Source organism: Neltuma alba, unplaced genomic scaffold (assembly GCF_004799145.2).
Source record: "Neltuma alba isolate B1F8T4 unplaced genomic scaffold, ASM479914v2 tig00011424_pilon, whole genome shotgun sequence".
NCBI classification, from domain to species: domain Eukaryota; kingdom Viridiplantae; phylum Streptophyta; class Magnoliopsida; order Fabales; family Fabaceae; genus Neltuma; species Neltuma alba.
Genome location: NW_021636108.1, coordinates 430,426 through 453,549, shown reverse-complemented (window position 1 = coordinate 453,549; position 23,124 = coordinate 430,426). Strand labels below are relative to the sequence as shown.

General features: G+C 36.6%; 4 protein-coding genes, 2 non-coding genes and 1 pseudogene across 6 annotated transcripts; 5 read left to right on the top strand and 2 right to left on the bottom strand.

Annotated features, from left to right (window-relative positions):
• The first annotated feature begins 459 nt into the window (after window positions 1–459).
• LOC114713383 (SPX domain-containing protein 1-like) lies at window positions 460–3,246 on the top strand. The gene is made up of 3 exons (XM_028898012.1): window positions 460–901; window positions 1,448–1,574; window positions 2,496–3,246. The coding sequence occupies exons 1-3, from the start codon at window positions 590–592 to the stop codon at window positions 2,936–2,938; spliced, it is 882 nt and encodes a 293-aa protein (XP_028753845.1). The 5' UTR covers window positions 460–589; the 3' UTR covers window positions 2,939–3,246.
• A 940-nt stretch (window positions 3,247–4,186) lies between these two features.
• Window positions 4,187–4,268, bottom strand: TRNAS-GCU (transfer RNA serine (anticodon GCU)). The gene has a single exon. It is a non-coding gene; the product is annotated as a tRNA-Ser (tRNA).
• A 2,127-nt stretch (window positions 4,269–6,395) lies between these two features.
• Window positions 6,396–10,160, top strand: LOC114713385 (heme oxygenase 1, chloroplastic-like). The gene is made up of 4 exons (XM_028898016.1): window positions 6,396–6,805; window positions 8,190–8,413; window positions 9,170–9,277; window positions 9,946–10,160. The coding sequence occupies exons 1-4, from the start codon at window positions 6,613–6,615 to the stop codon at window positions 10,036–10,038; spliced, it is 618 nt and encodes a 205-aa protein (XP_028753849.1). The 5' UTR covers window positions 6,396–6,612; the 3' UTR covers window positions 10,039–10,160.
• Window positions 10,161–10,291: 131 nt separating this feature from the next.
• TRNAR-CCU (transfer RNA arginine (anticodon CCU)) lies at window positions 10,292–10,364 on the top strand. The gene has a single exon. It is a non-coding gene; the product is annotated as a tRNA-Arg (tRNA).
• A 1,487-nt stretch (window positions 10,365–11,851) lies between these two features.
• On the top strand, window positions 11,852–13,902 carry LOC114713382 (2-alkenal reductase (NADP(+)-dependent)-like; annotated as a pseudogene).
• Window positions 13,903–14,629: 727 nt separating this feature from the next.
• On the top strand, window positions 14,630–16,281 carry LOC114713400 (pentatricopeptide repeat-containing protein At2g22410, mitochondrial-like). Its single transcript, XM_028898030.1, has 2 exons — window positions 14,630–14,945; window positions 15,147–16,281. The coding sequence occupies exons 1-2, from the start codon at window positions 14,695–14,697 to the stop codon at window positions 16,279–16,281; spliced, it is 1,386 nt and encodes a 461-aa protein (XP_028753863.1). The 5' UTR covers window positions 14,630–14,694.
• A 1,511-nt stretch (window positions 16,282–17,792) lies between these two features.
• On the bottom strand, window positions 17,793–20,305 carry LOC114713413 (beta-glucuronosyltransferase GlcAT14B-like). Its single transcript, XM_028898055.1, has 4 exons — window positions 19,647–20,305; window positions 18,922–18,997; window positions 18,696–18,811; window positions 17,793–18,561 (listed from the first exon to the last, which is right to left on the bottom strand). The coding sequence occupies exons 1-4, from the start codon at window positions 20,200–20,202 to the stop codon at window positions 18,047–18,049; spliced, it is 1,263 nt and encodes a 420-aa protein (XP_028753888.1). The 5' UTR covers window positions 20,203–20,305; the 3' UTR covers window positions 17,793–18,046.
• Window positions 20,306–23,124: the final 2,819 nt, after the last annotated feature.

Here is a 23,124-nt window from a genome sequence, read left to right as displayed (position 1 = left end):
ACTTGAAATTCCTCTTACTCTTGAAGAGTGCTCAGTCGAAAAGAAAAGAGCAAAAGATGAATATGCTTTACCTTTACTCTATGTATCGTTGTCATATCGACAAGCATTTTTTAAATAAAAATAGATCAATAGGTCTGACTAATATTCAATTTTACTTACTTTTCGGCTTAACTCACCTAATTGATTAGACTATTATCTAATGTGAATCTAAATAATGAATCATATTTTAAGAAAAACAATTATTTTCAAAATCTAAAGCTTAATTACACTTAAACTGACATTTTAAAAAAAATCAATCTTGAAATTTGAGAGTGAATGGGAGTCAATTTGGCAGGTGATATGAGAGGCTAGCAGGGCAAGGGAATAAAACCCCAAATATACTCTTTTTTTGGATATTCCAATCAATGTCCTCCGAATATTCCCTTCCTTTACCGTTATATCACTCTCCTCCTCCTCTCCATCCCCTCCCTCTCCCTCTTTCCTCCCCCCTCCCTCTAGTACACACACATAACTACACATTCCTCCTCAACTTACACCCTCTGTAATTCGTTTGTTCGCTGGAATCGTGTGTTTCTTCACACTACGAAGCATGAAATTCGGTAAGAGTCTTAGCAACCAGATCGAGAAAACCCTGCCTGAGTGGCGGGACAAGTTCCTCTCCTACAAGGAGCTCAAGAAGAAGTTGAAGCAGTTGGAGCCTGCTGCTAAAGTTGGCTGCGACGGCGGCTCCGACAGGGCCGCTAAACGCCAGCGAGTCGACGCCTTTGATTCCAAGGAGGGCGGAGACAAGGATGGCATGTCCAAGGAGGAGTGCGACTTCAGGAACTTGTTGGAGAACGAACTCGAGAAATTTAATAACTTCTTCGTTGAGAAGGAGGAAGAGTACATTATCAAATTGAAGGTGAGAAAATCATTCTATTCCGAACTCCGAACATGGATTTCCCATTTTAATTTCAAATCACGAGTGATTATGTTTCAGAGTTTTGTTATTCTTTCGTTCTTCTTCTTCTTTCTTTCTTTCTTTGTTTTTTTTTGGTGGCTTGATATGCTTTGGAATATATGCTTAGAAAAAAGCTGAGACGCAACTTACCACAGCGCTAGAATTAGATCTGTTTTTTTTTCCTTCTCCCAAAAAATTAAAGCAGAAAAAAAAAAGAAATTCTTTGGTAAGGGGAACTGATTAACGGACCACAGCTCACCTCTCCTCATAGTGCTTATGAGTTATGATCCCCCAAAAAAATTCTGCACAGTGCCATACGTTGTCGTTTTTGTGCATAGTTGAAAGGCAAGATGCTTATGCTAGTGGCTTTCGCATTTCCAAAATATTGTCACTGGTTTGCATCATATATTCTAAAGAAAGTCTTAAGCATATTCTTTAATGATAAGTAAAGCAGCTTTATACTGAGAACTAGTATTCTTACTTGTGTTTATTGTAATTAAAATGCAGGAGTTACAAGATAGGGTGGCGAAAGTAAAGGATTCTAATGAAGAGCTACTGAAAATTCGGAAAGAAATTGTTGATTTCCATGGAGAGATGGTCTTGCTGGAAAACTACAGTGCCCTTAACTATACAGGTGCTTTAAACTCTCAATATATTACTTTTAAATAATCCCTTAAAAAAAAAAATCTAGCATGAGGACAAATCATGTGGACTGTTTGAAATTTGGATTCTTTCTCTCTCTCCATTACAGAGTAAATCAGATATTTACGTTGTAACCTGTGGTGTTTGTGCGCTATAGGGTAATTATACTCGTGTCTTTCTTGAAGTTGATAAAAACTTGTAGCTGTTGCGTGTTAAAATAAGGACCAGTTGTTCAACTCAATTTCAGTGAAGTTTGTCAATTAACATTGTTGGTAGCGCTATGAATATAATGCCTTCTGTATCTACTTTTGTTGCCTCCTGAAAAATTCCATGTTAGTGTTTTTATTAACGACCTAGAGAACTTCCTATTACAAGGTATAGAAGGGTCCCATCAATTGAAAGGCCATAACCCTTGAATAGAAGTCTGACTCTTTTCAATTGAGAGTGATTCTATTTTGAAACTGCTTTAAAAACAAATGAAATCGGATCCTGATAGACTCGGTGTAATTATAGCAGATGACTTTCTTAAGTCTTTTGCTGACGCTGAAGAGAATCTTGTTCTTTTTACCCAGCACATGTGGATCCAATCAGGATCTTGTAAAAAGAACAAGAGATGTTTCTCCATAAGTCCTCTTGCGCCTCATTCTTTATGAATCAAAATGATCCGTTTTTAATGGACTGGCTGATCATGATTTTTTCTTTTAAAAAAGATTTGTAGCTAGTCTCCGATGCTCAATTTCTTTTTCTCCCTCACTTCAATAGTGCTAAAAGCTATATTTAGATTAAGTGATTTATACAGGCTAAACTTTAGTCAGCCTAGAGTAGATGCTTTTGAGCATACATTGAGGATTTGTGTAAACTTAGACTTCGTTCATCAACAGTTTCAGATATTAATCAATGTTCCTTTCTACAGGACTAGTGAAAATACTAAAGAAGTATGATAAGAGAACTGGGGCCCTGATTCGCTTGCCATTCATTCAGAAGGTATTGCAGCAGCCATTTTTCACCACTGACCTCCTCTACAAGCTAGTAAAGGAATGTGAATCAATGCTGGATCGCCTCTTCCCTGCAAATGAACCAGCAGCCTGTGGTGAGGGAAATCCACAAGCAGAAGGGTGTGATCCTTCAAGTTCAGCTACAACCAAGAGCAATGGTCTGCTGATACCGAAGGAAATGTCGGAGATTGAGTACATGGAGAGTCTCTATATGAAGAGTACCATATCAGCATTGCATGTTTTGCAGGAGATTAGAAGTGGAAGCTCCACAGTTAGCGTGTTTTCACTGCCACCCCTGCAAATGAATGGATTGGAAGAAAAGTGGAAGAAAATACCAGTTCTGGAACAAACGGCCAAGTAACCTGCTGGGTTACTTTGAGAGGGCAGTGCACCCGTCCCCCTCTTGTTTTCCCCTGAGAATGAAGTCTCTGTTACGCTTATGCCTTAGATACTAACACAGATGTAAGATGCTAAATGTAAAGAAGGGATTGGTTGGATCGATAGAATCATATAGGTTCCGGATAATAAAACCTCTGCAGTTTGTAGGATTAGCCATGTTTTGACGTTTTGCCGACGCTTATATATTCAATATCAGTATGTACTGTAACCCCATATTCTATAGCTGCTTCTTACTTGAATGTTACTAATACAGGTTTAGAGGTTTTCTTTCTGGTTGCCTTTTTTTTTTTTTTGGTTTTTTGATGCATTTCATGACTTGGATGACTCTACGAAGATATTAATGGTGGTCACTGTGAGGCAAGCCACTCTTTCATTTGGACTAATTTACTATAAATTTTCATTGGTCAATAGTATTAGATGTTAGTAGATATTTACATGAAAAGACATTACTTTGCGGGCATGATCAATTAATCATGTAGATCCTAGCCTGATCGCGAAAGCTTTACGAAACTAATTGATGGAAGATATGTGCTTTTTTCTCTTGTTGTTTTCAAGACTTCTGATAATTTTTAGTGAACTGCTTGCTGCATGGGACAGAATTCATTTCTAAGACCTCGTGTTTCCAAATTCGCTAATTCTCAACCTCGTTATTGCACTCACATGGCATCAAGTAACTCCATTTTTAGGTTGATTCAACCTAAAACTGATGGACCAGCAAAGACATCATGCAAAAAATAGTCATCCACACAGGATCGCCGAGTGAGGCCACTGGCTCTGTTTTCCCCTCGTAATATTCGAACCTATCTCACAAGATCATGATAACACTCAGCACTGCAGAATCATGGTCCATGCTAGTCAGTGCTTGCCTTGCAATAAAAGCTTATATCCATACACACACAGAAAGAAGATTCTTCCAAAAGGAGTCTTGTTTGTTCCTAACATTCAACTTGACTCGCGCTGTTGGTGAACCAGAACCATATGTGGGTGGCAACTCATGGGGATCACGGAACGAAATGTAAAATGACAAAAAGAGACAGATAATTGATGTTTGATCTGATGTAAACGGCAACAAATGAAGATTGTTAGAAAGGAAAGGAATACGTGCAACAGGATTCAACACGCAAAGTGGCGTAAACGGGAAGCGGTGAAAGCAAAGACAGAATCGGCAAAGATGGAGTTAAAGGAAAGTGCACAAGAACAAAAATATCAACGTCGCCTGAGAGATTCGAACTCTCGCGGGGAAACCCCATGTACTTAGCAGGCACACGCCTTAACCACTCGGCCAAAGCGACTCTGTTGATGGGGTGTTTCTTAACCAGATAGCTATACCTGTTGAAGCTTCTTTCTTTAAACACGCTTCTATCTCCATCGGTGGATAAATTCAAATGATGTAAATTCAAAACTAGGAAAAATTCTAAGTATATAATGAAATATTTAAGATTGTTTTTCTTGCAAATCATAATTTTAGAATTTTATATTGAGAAGGATATCACTTTTTTTTCCCCGAATGGAAGGCAAAAGACATCAAAGCGTTGTTGCATATATTTATATATTGACTGATGATTGATATTTTTGATCATTGATTGGTAATAACATTTTCCTAAGCAGAATGTTCTAGGTAGCTGACTGAACATGAAACTGAAAAAACTAGCGGATCATTGTTCAAATGAAATCGATTAGACTGAAAGTCCAACATAATAATTAAATAAAAAATATTATTATACCTATGAGAATTTAACTATAAAAAGTAAGTATTTATAATAGAGCATGTCTTGAAGATATGTTAAATAGTTAAAGTAGGACATAATACTTTGATTCTATTTATAAGGGAAATTCAGCATGTTTTATATAAATTAAGAAAAATTTTAAACTACATTAACTCTTTACTACTACCTCCGGTCCTAATTATAAGAGTCAGTTGACTAATTTGAGGAGATTAAGGAAGTAAGTTGAGTTAGTTATTTGTCCTAAATAGGTGTTGTTTTTCCTAAAATATCCTTACTAATCAAGTGTATTGACTAGAACTATCATTGCTAGAAGGGCTACTTTGAAAAAAATGTATAAATATAAGAGACAAAGTGGATTGAGGTCTTATATTTAGGATCAAAATAAAAGTCAAACAGAGTCTTATATTAAAGACCGGATGTAGTATAATATAACAACTTTTTAACTTTATACTTATTTACTATATACATGTTTTAAAAGAAATAATTATCTAGACTATAATAAATGAAAGATAAAATACTAAAAATTTAATAAGATGATTTGTAAATAGGTGAAAAAAAATATCTTTCATGTACTTTAGAAACATTTCCTTTTTCTTCGCATGTTTTCAATGCCGTCCATAGGCTTCTTTAATCTCTCTCGATCGTCATTTTTAAAGTCATCCTAGCTGCTTTGTCCATGACTATTCCAGATTCAAAATCTTCCACAATTTTAACCGGCCACGGCACTGGGTTTCCACTTCAGTTCATCTCATTCTCTTCGTCCTCCAATACCCTTTTTACATTGTGCTCTTTTGTTGTCATTGTTGGAGGGAAGAAAAGGTTAAGACCCTTTTTCAGATTTTTTTGTTTTTAAAGTTTGCTGCTTGACTTACTGTTGGCTGTTGGCTGCTTCTTATCTTTCCCTCTTTTTATCTTCTTATTCGTGCCCCTTCCTCCTCGTCCTTCGCCTTTTGATTCCAAATAAAGGAGGAAACTTTGGCCCGTCCGCTTTCTTAAACCGGTTCCGGTTTCCAGCCCACCGCCCGGTTTTAGACTGCTCAATCCGGGCAAATCATTCACAGCGTTGCCTGGCTTTCATAACCATCACATGATCTGTTGTTATTCTAGAATCGGTATCCTCAGGAACGGTGTCGTTTAATCTGGTTGTCCTGCTTGGCACAGTGTCGACCAGGGAAATCCAGCATTAGCTTTATTTTATTCCTTGTTGTTTCCTAATAGACATTTCTAACCTTTATTTTCCTGCTATTTCACGAAACATCTTCCCCATTCCTTCCCTAATAGCAGCACAAGCCAGAAAAAAGAACAAGAATCTCCTATACGAGGAAAAGCACGATCTCTTATTTTTCCCTTATCATACCAAATAAACTTATTTGTTGTGATTGCTGCTTGTTATTGGTGTACCGCTTGAACCTGATGCTTTCACGGACTCAGTCCCCTACTTTGTTGCAGAGATTCATTTCATCCACTCGACCAGGATATTGATACCGTCTTTTTATATACATATTTGACCGGAAGTTTACTATATCAACTCGGTTATTATTCTGGTGAATTTTCTGTTGCTTCTTCTTTAAGATTGCTTTAATCGAGACTTGGTTTGCTCTCACCGCCTTTTTAGTCTCAGACTGAATTCGACTTAGTGCACTCCTATGGCTTCTCTCGCTCCAGCTTCTCAATTTAAATCCCGTTTTAGCGAGCTCCGTATCAGAGCATCTCGTCAATATCCTTCCATTGTACCCAGTTTCATCGGCAATCCAAAATTTGGCACCTTTTTCTTGTCCAAAAGGTTATCTTTGCAAATTCGGGCTCCAAATGGGACTTCGAAGGTGCCCAGAAGGCTGTTGTTTCTGCAACAACGGCTGAGAAACCCAAGAAACGTTATCCGGGTGAGTCGAAGGGGTTTGTGGAGGAGATGAGGTTTGTGGCCATGAAGTTGCATACCAAAGAGCAGGCGAAGGAGGGTGAGAAGGAAGTCAAGGAACCCGAGGAACAACGCGTGACCAAGTGGGAACTCACAATTGATGGATATTTGCGGTTTCTAGTGGATAGCAAATTGGTTTATGATACGCTGGAGAAGATAATTGAAGATGCTGCTTATCCTTATTGTGAGTTCCTGCCCTGAGTTAATGTTCTTTGTCTTTGAATGGTTAATGATATTTTGCGCTGTTCTGATTCGTACTTGATTGAGTTGATCTTCATTTGTGTGAATGAAAGGTGGTTCCCTAGGGTTGGCTGTAAGTTTGCTGATCCTGGCTCTGGCTGACGTATAGTTGTCCATCCGATTGGTTGTCACTCATCTTCATTTTGACCGCTTATTAACGTGAGACAGATATAGTTAATTTCAAGTTCTGTTTCATTTTCTGTCGTTTGTGCTCTGAGGGCTTTGGAATTTTATGCGGGGTTTCATCAAAATAATGATGGGAGATATCAGAGTTCTAAAAGGGTTCTATATACTGTTTTTACCGCTTTTGAATGATGTGGAAATATATAGTGTCATTTAGGAGAAGTTGAACCCAGAAATCCGGCTTGCAAAATCTACTGAAAGAGAAAAATTAGCCACTCAAGTGATTATTGTGGTTATCTATATTGGATTATTCATCCAATGAGAAACATTGCTTCTCGGATTTCCTCTGCTGGAAAATTCAAAATCCTTACAAGGCTTTTACCGGGGTTAAATGTTTATTTTGGTGTTTTTTAATGTGTTCTTAATCATGTAAAAACTATAATGGGAGTATGATGCATAGTTCGAACCCTATGCCAAAATGAGTATTCCTTACATGGGAGATATTTGTGGTCCTCGTATATGTCTTGCGTTACTTCTAATGAGCGTGGAATATCACCAAGAATAATGCAATCTTCATTAGTTGGTCCGAAATAGTTTTCCTGGAATCTTCATTAGTTTGCCTGAAATAGTTTTCCTTCTTTCCCGCCCCCCTCAAAAATTAATTTTATTATAATTGTCTTTTCTTCTGAGATAAACTCCATCATCGTGTATAGGGTAACAGTATTCTTGCCTCGTTGATTGTTGTAGAAAGTGTTTCTACCTGTCATATGTCTCTAAAATTAGCTTATACACACAACACTGCATCGAAGCCTGGCTTGTTTTTCTTTATGTAGAAACGGTTCAAAGCTGGTGTTCCAGGGACAAAGGGTTTTACTTTCCGTTCCTAATTGCTTTTGTTTTGGGCAGCTGTGGGAGACCTGTGATATATAGCCTTTCTACTATGATAATGGTGAATTTACACTTGCATCTTAAAGCACATGCAGATGCAGTGAAGATTATTATCATTCATATTTGATTTTCTTGATGTCAAGGACTTCTTGTTTGTTTCGATGTCAATCTCGCCCTCCTGAGGGTTTGTGGGTGTGCAGTGGTTGATCTAGGTTCTTTAGCACGTGTATAACTTATGAATTGCTGCCCCTTGTTGTATGTCTTTTTTCTTTTACGTTGATTTTTAGTCTGTTGAAGTTTCACTGCTCCTTCTGCAGATGCTGAATTCAGAAATACAGGATTGGAAAGGTCTGCTAGTTTAGAAAAGGATTTGCAGTGGTTCCGTGAACAAGGGCATACCATTCCTGAACCTTCCACCCCTGGTCTAACCTATGCACAGTATCTTAAGGAGTTATCAGAGAATGATCCCCAGGCCTTCATTTGTCACTTTTACAACATCTACTTTGCCCATACAGCAGGTGGTCGAATGATTGGTAGGAAGGTAATCAATCAAATTCATGCAATCTCTCTTCAATTTATGTCAATAACTCATACCCACCCTGGATGATATCAATTCACCAGCACATCAGATTTGAAGTTTCAGTCTTGCCAATGTTTGTGCATGAATCATATGGTGCATCAGTTAAGGTGCTGGGGGAGTTACCATTATCATTATCTCTAGAAATGGCCCTTCTCTGTCATCTCCAATTTCTGCATCATTACTATTGTTGATCATTGGCTATGCAAAAAATTTAAGATAACTGAAGGAGTTAAGGTTTTCAAAGTAGTTGGAATGCCCCCATTTTCTTCCTGTTAAATGGAATACGTGACACATTTCTAGTCTGTCAGATGCCTGAACTGCCCAAAGCGTGGTCGTATCACCTCACTTGGGCACGGCCTATAAGTTCTGTTCCTGCCTTCATATTTTCTTTGCATCGTAAACTTTATCTTGTGGAGGCATCTTTATGGCGTCTAATCACTATAATTCTTCATTGGAATGCAACTTTTTGTGTCTAATTTTTTAATCAGAATTTGCAATATCTAAAGTTATAGCGAGAGAAATAATGAACCAGCTATTTGTTCAAGTGTGGTTGCCCGCCACTTTTGTGTGGGTATGTATGTGGTTTCCAGAAAGGAGGCTTGATTCAGTTACAGATATTTTATAATCATTTCCTCCAGTGGAGGTAAAGCCTAGAAGTGCTTTGCTTGATTTATTTTATGCTGAATGTCATCTTAACTCTCAAATTTGTCTCTCTAGGTGGCTGAGAAGATACTCAACAACAAGGAATTGGAGTTCTATAAATGGGATGGTGATCTTTCCCAGCTACTGCAGAATGTGAGAGACAAGTTGAATAAAGTTGCTGAAGTAAGTTTCTCATACCTTTTCCTTTGATCCCGGGCTCCATTTCTCGGGGGAAAAAATTTAAAATAATTAAGGGCCTGTTTGTTTTTGTTCTTTGTTTTCTTATTCTCAAAACAATTTTATAAAATTGTTTTTAAGAACAAGTTTTGAGAACCAAAAACAAAAAGCAAAAAACTTTGTTTGGAAAATGATTTTTAAAAAATCACATTTGGAAAAAAATATAAAAATTTACACTTTGACAGGTGGTAGTTATCACCTGTAGTGATAAGTAGTAGGTAGTAGAGGAAAAAAAGAAGATTTCTCCAATTTCTCAAAATAAAAAAATAAAAAACATAAAAACAAAAACAAGAAAACATGTAAAAGTTGTTTTGGTTTTTCAATTTTAAAAAACATATTATTGTTTTTTTGTTTTTTTTAAAACAATCAACTAAAAAGAAATTACCAAACAAGTTTTTTTTGTTTTTCTGTTTTTAAAAACAAAAAATTGTTTTCAAAACAAGAAACCAAACAAGCCCTAAGTTTTTTCTCAAGTTGAGATTCTTTTACATGAAACTTGCTTATATAAGAAATCCCATCAAAGAATAAGAATGTCTCAAAAACCTTTTACATGATTCATAGTTGGTGATTGAAGATGGAATTCTGAGAATGTGTTGGTTGGTGGTTTTTGTCAGGGATGGACTCGGGAGGAGAAGAATCATTGCCTGGAAGAAACAGAGAAGTCATTCAAATTCTCGGGGGAGATTCTGCGTTTAATATTATCATGATGTAATTATTGCTCAGTCATTATCCACTTAATCATGTTTAACCAATGGCGTAAGCCAACAACAGTGTGAAATGTATGATCATTCCGTCTTCAATTCCACATTTCCATGTTATCAACTCGTAACATTGCTCGTGTTAATCCGAGGCCCACGCAACCTTTGGTTGGATGACTCCGGTTCGATCGTTGCTGTAGGGGGAGGGCCTGCGGGTGGTCACATATACGTTATGATTTGATGAAAGATAACTGACTAACTGGCGCCTGTAGCTCAGTGGATAGAGCGTCTGTTTCCTAAGCAGAAAGTCGTAGGTTCGACCCCTACCTGGCGCGATTTCTGAAAATTTTTGTCTGTCCTGCCAGTCCTGCCATCGGATGGTTGAGCCCTTCTTATTCGAAAGCCTTGGGAATTGGGATCATGATAAAAAACATCTGGACTCTTTTAATCAAAATCCTGGGTTAAATTTCTAATATTAATTCTCATCATGCTTCAATTTTACAGCGCCGCTTTGGTGCCGGGAGGAAATTAAACTGAAATGACGTAGGGGAAAAAAATTGTACAAACTGCTGCTTGGTCCTGTGTGTACATCGTCAATTTTAACTTTATAATTAATGCCTATATGTCACTTTTTACATTTTTCTCTCTCCTTCATAATCTCGTTTTATGATGATAAAGTTGGAAATAATTTTAATTTGAGAGCTATTAACTACTATTTTTTTTAAATTAAGAATGGAGAGAAAGCTCTTTAAAGAACGGAACAAAATAGCCGCCCTGCTTAATTTCAGCGAAGCGATATTTTATTTCCTTTTGCATTAAAAAACATGGGTGGATGCTAATTAATTTTTCTTTGACTTGATGTCTTTATCTTATACATCGGCAACATAAATAAAGGGATTGCATTATGGTAGCTCGGCTAGGTTTCGTACATTTAATCTTGGGAGAATTTCAGTTAAGGAAAGCAGAAGACAATTATATTAATCAAGGATCAAAACTTTTTAAAATTTCACTGCAGGACTAAGGGACCAAATTGAAATTAAAATTTAGAGTGAGATTACAATAATACCCTTCCATTTTTTTTATTAAAAATAAATATTAACCAGAGATACTGTTCCGGCCACCGGTGGCTAAAGTTATTGATTAATACAAATTGTCTTCTGCGGTCCTTAACTGAAATTCTCCTTTAATCTTTTTAATTGACAGTATTCTATAGTTGTTAGGTCATAGGATATTAGTATATTGATTGTTATTTTTTCAAAAAAAACGCATTATCAAACATTTTTAGAACAACTATTACAGTACTTTATAATTAAATAGTTACGATGTGATGACATTGACATTGTTAGTAAGTACTACCTCCGGTTCTTAATATAAGACTCTGTTTGATTTTTATTTTGTTTTAAATATAAGACCCTAATCCATTTTGTCTCTCATATTTATGTATTTTTTTTAAGATAGTCCTTCTAATAATTATAGTCTTAGCTATTATTATTCTTTAAACCTGAATGCATGTCTTTATTTTAAATTTTAAAATTCAACACATCTAAACTTTTATTTACAAAAAGAATAGTTCCTATTTGCCTACAAAACAGTTTGGGTAAATTATATATTTGTGGTTAATAACGGAATTCTTTTTAATTGAATTAAAATAGATTAATTGGTGTCTTCAGATGTAAAAAGGACTAACCAATGCATAAATAGATATCAACTTACTGAATTAATTATGTGAACATCTAGCTTTTTTTATTTTTATTTTATTTTGTGGTTACAAGGGTTACACGTACACACACTCCTCCGTGGGATTGAACCCAGTTGCTCCCCCACCAAGGAGGACAACGCGCCGGCTGTGAACATCCAGCTTTTGTACAAGGGAATCTAGGAAATCGAGATGTTGTGATTGTACGAGGATTCCATTTTGTCTCCGCGTTCCGTTTCGTGGATATAAATGAGCCAGTGACCGCCATGGTAGAGCGCAACGAAGGAGAAGGAGGAGAAGAAGAAATGGAAGTGAGCAACAAGTTGGTAGTGATAAAGAATCACATAGAGGATACACCGAAAGAGTCTCACTTTGAGCTCAAAACTGAGAACTTATCTCTTTCACTGGTGCCTGGTTCTGACGATGTCATCGTTAAGAATCTCTATATCTCCATCGATCCCTACCAGATTAATCGCATGAAGAGCCATAGCTCCTCTCAGAAAGCCATATACTTCGCAGCCCCCATCACCCCTAATCAGGTCTCTCTCTCTCTCTCTCACACACACACACACACACGCACGCACACACTCGCTCCTGAACTATTTATGTTTCAAGATCAAATTCACAGGTATGACTTGGAATGACGGCACTGGGATATGCAGGCAATTGATGGTGTTGCTATTGGGAAAGTGGTGGCTTCTGGGAGTGCTAAGTTTCAGAAGGACGATGTTGTTGTGGGAGTGTTCACGTGGGCCGAGTACAGCTTGGTTAAAGAAGCAAGCATTGTTAACAAACTGGACCACTCTGAATTCCCACTCACTTACCATCTTGGAATTCTAGGTATCTATTTTCCACCCATCATTTATTTGCATAACATAATTCATAACTTTATAGCATGAAGAATCTTACCCAATTCTATATCATCTGTCAGAAAACAACAGTATATTCAGTCTTCTTTTGGGTCAATAGTGGGACTTTCTCCCTTAAAAAATATGAAATGAGTGGACAACTTCTCCGGAATCCCTCAGCTGCATGAAATTGTACTGACATATGTATACTGATTGTCGTGAAGCAATCTGAATTGGTGGGGAATTTTGTTTCTTGTTAATATCTTTGACAGGGTTCAATGGTTTGTCAGCTTATGCTGGGTTCTTTGAATTGTGCAAACCCAAAAAAGAGGAAAAAGTATTTGTATCCTCTGCTTCTGGATCTGTAGGAAGTTTAGCAGCACAATATGCAAAGCTTTTTGGTTGCTATGTGGTTGGTTGCGCAGGAAGCCAGAAAAAGGTTATCTTTTTGATCTGACAGGGCCATCTTGTTCCAAAAAGCTCAGACCTTTTTTGAGTCATAGCCATGAATTGCTGTTTTGTAAAGTAGCTTGTCCATTTTAGCTTAGAAGACTAATCTGGGAGTAATCGGTTTCAGGTGGAATTACTGAAGCACAAGCTGGGACTTGACGATGCATTCAACTACAGAGAAGAAACAGACTTAAAATCTGCTCTCAAAAGGTAATACACGATGTGTGGATTCTTACATTTGTCTAGTAGACAACAACGACAACAATGATGACAATGTTGTTCTATTAGGTGGGGTCGGTTACATGAGTTGCGTATGATATTATTGTGCTTTATCAGCAATAAGATCCTTGGATAAGTTGTTGACAAAACGCGATAAATTTCAATTACAGGTACTTTCCAGAAGGGATAGACATATATTTTGACAACGTTGGAGGAGACATGTTGGAGGCAGCAGTGGACAACATGAATGCATTTGGAAGAGTGGCTGTGTGTGGGGTGATGTCTGAGTATACTGATCCAGGGAAGCGAGCTGCACCAGACATGCTCAACGTTGTTTACAAGAGACTTAACATCAGAGGATTTCTGGCCGCTGATTTCTTAAACATTTTTTCCAGATTTTGTCTCTTGCACATCTGACCACCTTCGTAGTGGGAAATTGCAGAATCTTGAAGACATTTCATCTGGGCTTGACACCATCCCTTCTGCTTTCATCGGACTCTTCCATGGAGATAACATTGGAAAGAAAATTGTTAAAGTTGCAGAACAGTGATGGAGAGAATAACGAGTGAGATTATGATGAGAGAGAGGTTACAGGATAACGTGACATGAAACTCACCTGCATCTTTATGAATAAAACTTTATATATTTGCTCTAGTTTAAGTGGTTGAGTAATTTGAGTATATTAAAAAAAATAGTTAAATTAGTTATTTGTAATAAATATGTATTGTCTTTTTTAAAATATCATTGCTAATTAAGCGTATTGGTTAGAATTAACATTATTACAATGACTATCTTAAAAAAAATAGATAAATATAAGAGACAAAGTGAATTAGGGTTTTATATTTAGGATCAAAATAAAAGTTAAACGAATTCTTATATTAAAAACCGGTGGTAATATTTTCTTTAAAAACATAATTAGCCCTAAACAATGCAGACCAATAACATGTAATCTAAGTGAAGATTAAAAAAGATGTTTAGTGTCAGTTGAATCAATGGGTTTCAAATTGTGTATAATTAAAGGTAAAAATGACATTGGTGTAATTTATTTGATAAAAATTGTGAACATAAAATAAAATAAAATAAAATAAATAATCCATATATTAATATAAAATATAAATCAACTTACGCATCCTTTCAACATGGAGTCAGATGTTGGATTTTGAAAAAATTCTAGTAACTTCCATATCTAAATGAGATTAGTCTTTTCTTCTGTTGGTGGAGGATATGCCGCAAATAAAATATAAATTTCTCGTTGATATTAGCTAGCGAAGATGACTATCTGATATATATTAATACGCACACGTGCACATGAATGTGTATGTATATGTAAAGTCTCTGTGGGGTGTCATGCGAATGAGAAGGATAGCAAAATCAAAATCCCCATAATAGAGAGAAAGCTCAACAAATTTAGGACACGAATTGCTTGGTTGTAAATGCTACGCTGGTTCACATATGATTCAAAAGACTGTTAAGAACGGAGGATTTCTGACGGCTGTGGCGCAAAAATGCAAGAACTTGAAGGAACTGAAGCAGACTCATGCCCATATTCTCAGATGCCACTTCGCGCATAATCCCTATGCCATCGCGCCGCTTCTCTCCGCCGCGGCGACATCCGATGATGGCTTGCTTTTATCTTACGCTTCCTCCATTTTCGCGAATCTGGAACACCGCAACACTTTCATGCACAATTCCATGATCAGAGGGTACGTTCAGGCAAATGCACCCATACCCGCTATATTATGTTACTTAGAGATGTTGGAAAATGGTGTTCCTGTCAATAATTATACTTTTCCAGCTTTGATTAAGGCCTGTGTTGCTTTAGATCGTTGTTCAAAAGCAACCGGTTGTTTAGTGCTTGCCCATGTTGTTAAATTTGGTTATTGTGATGATCCTTTTGTTGTCAGTGCATTCATTGAATTTTACTCCAACACTCGTGAAGTGGAAACTGCAAGATTGTTGTTTGATAAAATTCCGAGGAAAGATGTAGTCTTATGGACCGCGATGATCGATGGTTATGGCAAGACGGGGGATGTACAAAGCGCTAGAGAGCTGTTTGATGAAATGCCTGAAAGAAATGTCATATCGTGGAGTGCAATGATGGCAGCATACTCTCGAGTGAGTAACTTTAAGGAAGTGCTTGCTTTGTTCTCAGAAATGCAGAACACAGGCACCAAGCCAAATGAGTCAATCCTTGTAACTGTACTCACTGCATGTGCTCATCTTGGTGCACTCATGCAAGGATTGTGGGTTCATTCTTATGCCAAGCGATTCAATTTGGAGTCCAATCCTATACTGGCCACAGCTTTAGTGGATATGTATTCAAAATGTGGATGTATTGAATCAGCTTTATCTGTTTTTGAGGCCATGCCATACAAAGATACTGGAGCATGGAATGCTATGATCTCTGGGGTTGCTCTGAGTGGCGATGCAAGGAAATCTTTAGAATTGTTTCATCAAATGGTTATAAATGGGACAAAGCCTTCTGAGACTACTTTTGTTGCTGTTCTCACTGCCTGTACACATGCAAAAAAGGTTGAAGAAGGCCTTCAGTTGTTTGAAGAAATGAGCAGTGTTTATGGGATTAAACCCAAGGTAGAGCACTATGCATGCGCCATTGACCTTTTGTCCAGAGCAGGCATGGTGGAAGAAGCAGAGAATTTTATTGAAGAGAAGATGGGTGGACTTGCCGGTGGAGACGTCAACGTGTGGGGTGCTCTTCTAAATGCATGCAGAATTCACAAGAACGTAGATATTGGAAACAGAGTCTGGAAAAAGCTTACTGATATGGGTGCAGCTGATAGTGGGACTCATGTTCTTTCATATAACATATACAAGGAAGCTGGGTGGGATATGGAGGCTAACAAGGTAAGGAGTAAGATATCAGAAGCAGGAATGAAAAAGAAACCTGGTTGTAGCATAATAGAAGTGAATAATGTAGTTGAAGAATTTCTTGCCGGTGATCAATCGCATCCACAGGCACAAGAAATATGTAAATTGCTTGATTCTTTTCTCAGGATGGTGAATTTGGAGGATATCTAATGGGAATAAGCTTTCCAGGGAGGGAGTAGAACGCCATCAGCCCCCGGCCCCAAAAAAAACGAGGGGAAGGAAAAAAAATCGATTTTTAGGAAAATTTCGATGCATGGGAAGGGAAACCTGATCTTGTTTTTGAAGATATGATAGTATTTATTTAATTTTGATTTTGGTAATATTTCTTGAAAGTGTTAAAAATAGGAAAAATCGTAAAAAAAAATTAGAAATTAAAAAATTACATACAAGGACCTATTCACAAAAATTGTTGTCATTTGCTTATAAGTTGTTATCAAAACCCATACTAATATTATAATGGGTCTTTATTTGTAATTTTTTTATTTGTAATTTTTTTTATTTTGTGATTTTTACTTGAAAATATGTTAAAGTAAAGTCAGTTTAATTTTTTAAATTAAGTCTATTTTACTTTTTCCCTCCGTACCCCTATTAATTGATCATTTAATCTATTACCTGTACATTACACGAGGGCAATAGTGCGAAGTGCAATGGTAAGGACATTTAAAAACTGTTATTTGCTGATCACATTTTTCTGTTCGCGTTTATCGTTAAAAACATTTAAAAAAATGGAAAAGGCGGGCGAAGGCCTCGTATGTTATTGTTTGTTTTCTTTTTGTCTTGGGTTAAAGCATTTTTCTTATCAATCCACGGGATGGGATCCAATATAAAGTTAAGGAGTTGGGTTTAACAGAAGAGTTTAGTTTCTCATCATATGGTAAATCAATGTTCGAATTCCTACTGAGAGAGGTATTCATATTTAGTACTGGACAGTGCTTAGAATAGGATGGTCTTCGATAGAAGGATACCTATATTTTAGGGGGGAAAAAGCATGTTGATAGGATAAGATAAAAATTGAGCATGTAATATAGGCACTGCTTGCTTAGAAAATAAATAGCTAAATAAATAAAAGTTCAGTCATTTCATTGATAAAATAATTCATCTTGGGAATGAGCTTCTATAAAAATAAAGCTTGTAAAAAGACAAGTTTGGAATAAAACTGAAAATGACTTCCCTGTGATGATTTAATTAGATGTATTTCATATATATTGTCAAAACAATATGCACTGAGTTTTTTTTTACCCCCAAAAAAAAATGCACGGAGTTTCACTATTTAATATATTTTGTAGATAAATTTTACTCCTCCGGTCCTAAATATAAGACCATTATACTAGCGTGTATAAGGATCTTATATTTAATATAAGGATCTTATATTCAGGAGGAGTGGAAGAGTATTTAATAAATAATGTCAGAGCATGATGTATCACTCTAAGTATGTACTTTTAACCCCAAGAGGACGACAAAAAAAGCACAAATTTTTTCTGGTCCGCGGCTATTGTTCTTGATCCGAGGTGTAATGGCGAAATTATGTTATAATTGAGTTCTCCCGTGGCGAAAAAGGCATTCGACGGAGTACCAAATCATATCCTTTTGCTGAGTTAGCAAGACAATAATTTAAAAAAAAAAAAATTGAACTCTCTTCTTTCATATTTGCTATCAAGACATTCTAAAGAGCACAACAATTCCATTAATTACTGGTAATAAGAAGCATCTGATACATATTATTAACTCCAAACTAGGGGTTGTATATCAAATTTGTGTGTGTAAAGTAGGCCACGGGTAAAGCGTATTTTCAAAGAAGCATTCATTTCATTCTTCTGTTGTGGTGCATCATCCTTGCTATGTGATGAGCCCAGAGCAAGCAATTTGGCAGTTGGCTGCTGAGCAATGAAAATGGGTACTGAACCCAGCTGTACTTTCATGGACACTGTTTTGCCTTTAAGTCCTTTGCTGATAACAAACCATTAATAAGCTGTTTTAGCCTTTCAGCCCCAGGACCAGGCCTAAGATCAGTGGTATTTCTCACATCATACTTTGGATTGGTGAAGTTTGAATTTGTCTGTCTCAACCACCCACCAGGCACATACCCATCTGCCTTCCTGCCCAAGAGCTCAGAATCAATCTTATCCAGGACTGGATCGTTCCTGCCAAATTTTCTTGCAAAAGGAGCATGGCTGTTCACCATTCTCTGGTAGTCATGAACTGTAAGGAAATGTGGATGTTGCTTTGGAGGATTGTCCCATGATATGAAATGGAGATCATGATTCACAGTTGTGTTACGAAACTCCTCAGCATTGCATATGACTGTGTGGAAATATCCTTCCGGTGATGATAGGAAGTTGGCATAATACATCAACACTATCCTGGGCAAGTTATCCCAACCCCACAAACAGTATTCAACAAATGGACGAGACAGCATCATCCAGGCAGAACCTGAGCAAAATTATGAAGCTGAGTCCTTGGATTTATGATCAGGATCTACAATACTGTCATTTCTTTATTGTTCTCTCCAGTACAAGTTATTGAATTTAGTGAAGTACTCTGCGTAAGCCGGTTTGATTTCTCACCTGTAAACAGCTTGTAAGCTGTGGGTACACTTCTTTTCTGCGTCACCCAAAACACATCAGATTTATGAGCGCTATAAAGACCCGGGTCGATAATAATAGGCCTCGCCCTCTGATGCCTGTTGAAAATAGTAAAAAGTAACAGGTAAATAAGATCAGGTCATTTGGATTTTTTTTATTTTAAATAAATAGCATGGCGAACAAAATTTCAAAAGAATTATAAACGTACTCTTTCCAGCCAATGTCACTGGTGTGCTCAATGAAGTTAAGATGCCTCGGTGTAGTTGAGAGTGTATGTAGCAGATCTGTCATACAAAAGAAGCAATTCAGATTGACAGAGTAAGTGAATGATCCTTAAAAGTTCAACCTCAGTACGTGGATTTTTTTCCCTTCAATTTCTTAGGCTATTAAAAATTTAAGTGTGGCGTGTATATAAAAATATTATCATCATCAATCAATATCATTTAAAATATACACAACATAATTATAGTAAGGTGTATATAAACATTCTAAAAATGAATTTCCACAATGTTAAAACACGTTCTTACCATACCAAACAAGTAGCAACAGCGTCAAATAAGAATTAACGAACCATCAAAGCTTCCATGAGAGAGAGGGATAGCCGTGCACCGACAACTATACCGTGAATCTTTAATGCATTTAGGTAATCAAATAATAAATAATAAGGCAACTGTTGGGAAAATATATTAATTAAGAAACAGCGAGTTCAGGATTCTCGCTGATTCAGGCCAAAACAGAAAAAGCATTAAATTCAGAAGCACAAGATTCGATAAATACCAGAACTAATTGTTGTCATGCTCAATTTAGAAAAAGAAGTCCATTGGAATTGAATCAGTTTCCCAAAAAACAAAAGCACAAAGCTTGCACACCAACGAACAAATATGAGGCAGAGCAACAATTGACGAAAGAAAAATTTTACAGGGCAATTCGTACCGTCCTGAGTGACCAACGGATAATCGGAGGCGCTCAGATTAATGAACCAATCCCAGTCTCCACCTTTCCGGAGCAAAATAGCAGCCGCGTGAAGGGTATTGGTGACCATCGTGGGACCTCTGTACGTAACCAAATTAGCCTTGACAATCATCCTCACATTACGGAATCTCACGAACATAGGCTCGTCTCTCACAAATCTAGCTAACTCCAATCTCTCCTTTTCCGAGGCCTCGAGGTCCAAATGCACCGCGTACTGGTTTCTCGGATGGTAAAGAGCCTTGAGGGTCCTCCTGAGACTGTGACCATCTCCCATTGATCCAGAAATCAAGTAAGCGATTCTGGGAACAGGGTCAGAGGACGTAGGGGAGACGCGAAGCTTGGATTCAACGAAACGAGGCGTTTCATGGGCAACAACGCGTTGAGCAGCAGGATTGAAGCGAGAGGAGAGATTGGAGGAGACGGAGACGGAGAGGAAGATGAGGAAAGTGGAGAGGAGGAGAGAGAAAGCAAGTGAGAGAAAGCACTTCTTCTTCTGTGGCTGCTTGTTGGGATCCATGAAAGAAGGAAGGAGGGTGTGTGCGAGTGAGAATGAGGTTGAAGATGAAATGTGGGGGGAAGACAATGGTGGGTGGAGGAAAGTGGGGTAACTGATGCAAAGTGGAGGAGACTGGAAAGAATCTGTGAGGAACGATGATTATGGTAATTCGTAGTGGAAAGGTAAAGAATGTGATAATAAAAGAGCACTTTCTCACCGTCTCATTTTTATTTTAAAAAATGTTATTATCAGTTAAAGTCTTAAAGAAGAGAAGAAGAAGAAGAAGACTTCTCACAAGAAGGACGAGGACTTCGCCTTACACGCGCCTTTCCCAGCATGGTCACGTTCTTATTAGTGGTTCCTCCGTGACCTGACCTCTGATGTTTAAAATAAAATTTATTTTGTACTAGAGGGTAAATCTTATGTTGAGATACTTTTCCTATACTGAGACACTTTTTTATTTTTTAATATAAGATTTATTTAACTAATTTGATTAGATTAAAAAAGTTAGGTAAGTTAGTTAATTATAAGAAATATGACACATTTTTCCTAAAACACCATAATCATATTCTTTAATATCCTTTTTCCCTCTTTTACTTAATTGTGGTTGAAGGAGTATGTATGAAAGTAATTTAGAAAAAATTAATAAATATGAGAAATAAATCTTATGTTTAGGACCCAAATCAACTCAACAATCAAGTCTTATATTAAGGATCAAAGGAGTATATAATAAAGAATTCGGATGACCGTCTTCTTCTTCTTCTTTTGAACATTAATGTAAACCATCAAAAAAGCAAACAGCTTGATGCATTCCTTCCCTTCAACCCTTTGAGCGAAATGCGGAATAAACTGTGGAATGAGGATTTTTCATATTTTGTTATTTTGTTTTTGTTTTTGTTTTTGTTTTTTCAGGGTCGTGTAATCGTTATTTGTGGAGGCAATGGAAGATAAGAAGAAATTGGTATGAAAGCTTCTATGAATGGCGTCAAAGAGGGGCGTAAGGAAGTATAAAGTAAAAACAAAAGGGAATAAAGAGTCAAAAGGAACAAGTCTTGAAGGTAGGAATACGTACTTTGTTAAAGTAGGAAAAAAAGGGCAAGTGGGAAGACATGGAGATAACAAAAGAAACACCTGGCTGGTAAGTAGGTGTAAAATTAGACGGACATCAGTGCTCCCAAAAAAACAAAAAGGATGGGAAGTGGATTGTGGACAGTTGTGAAACGAGAGAGAATAAAAAGGAGTCTAATTGAAAGCAACAAACAGTAAAAACACATGCCTGGGTGCTAAAAGAATGGGTGCTTTTTCAATAATGACGGAGTCCTAATTTTACACAAATTAAAGTGCAACACACATTGTTTTATAGCAATATAGTAGTATATCTTTATCCCATGTCATGATTCATTCGCCCTTAGGCTCAAATAAATATTTTTCAAAACATATTTTTAACAATGCTCTTTTGTACATGAATATGTATATATTAAAATTATCCTCATGCAATGAATTTTTTTGTATACATGACATGGCAAAACAGCTTACTTGGGAGATCACTTCTTCAGAAATGTCTTCCCATACTTGTTTTGTCTTTTTTGTTCCCTTTTTAATACAATTTAAATGTATGGATGAACATAAACATGTTAATGCCGACTTAAGGTCAAGATCTCATTTAAATATGAGGTGGCATTATTACCAAAACAGTTGTTATTGACATTTATGAATGCTTACTAACACTAGTACTGGGAAAACGGGCCGGCCCGGCCCTGCAGGGCCGGCCCGTGACGGGCTCGGGCTTAAACGAGCCGGTCCGTTTAAACCCGAGTTTTAAAAATAAGTCATTTTTTCAAGCCCGGCCCGTGAGATGACGGGCTCGGGCTAGCCCGCGGGCTTCTGGTCTTTTTAATTAAAATAATTATTTTTATTTTTTTTTGTATATTTTATCAAAATAATAAAAATGAAACAATAAAAATTACTAATAAAAAGTATAAATATAAATAAAATTGAGTCACAAATATAAACATTATCATGTCTAAACATATATTACAGTATAATAAAGTTTATTGAATAAACAAACTAAATAGAGGACAGACATAAACAACTAAATAAGCATTAAGTTCAGTAGATAATTACAATGCGGATGATCTAGTTTGATTATAAATAATTAACAAAAAAGTTTAACTAACAAACATAGTATACATAAAGAATAATCATTTATCATACCGACAAAAAAGAAAAGAGTCCATCATTCTTAGTTCTAAATTTGTTTCTACTATAAAAATGATATAAATCTTTATTTTAGTTTAAAAGATTTTTTGATCAATTATATTTCAAGTATAAAAAATATGGGAGAATGATAAATAAAGACTGTAAAAATTATAGATACAGTATTTTAATAGGTTTTGACAACTTATAAATAACAATATATTTTTATGAATATACCTAGTTTTAAATTTTGCAATTTTCATATTTTTTTGGTTATTTTTCCCACAGCTATAGTGATTCTTTTTTTCTTTTTGTGAATGCTATCTATGTGAGTTGCCAAGATAAGTAAAACTAAGAGTATGTTATGTTTAAAATGTTAGGGTTTTCTTTTTTAAGTTAAGAAAAAAAGATAGAAATTAAAAAAAAAATTTGGCGGGCCTAAACGGGCCGGCCCGTTTATTTTTCAGCCCTACAGGGCTGGCCCTTTTAAGCCCGACTTTCCTTTCAAGGTTTCAAAATATAAGCTCGGCCCTCAACTTAAACGGGCTTAAACGGACCGGCCCGACGGGCTCGGCCCGTTTTCCCGGCTTTAACTAACACCTCTGCCAGTATTATCGAAATTGCATTTTACTTGCATGTTCAATGGCTGATATCTCTAACTACTTTTAGGTCTTTGAATATTACAAATTTGCATGTGTTGAAATACATTAGGATTTTAAGCGAAACCTCTCATGTTTTTGTTTATTT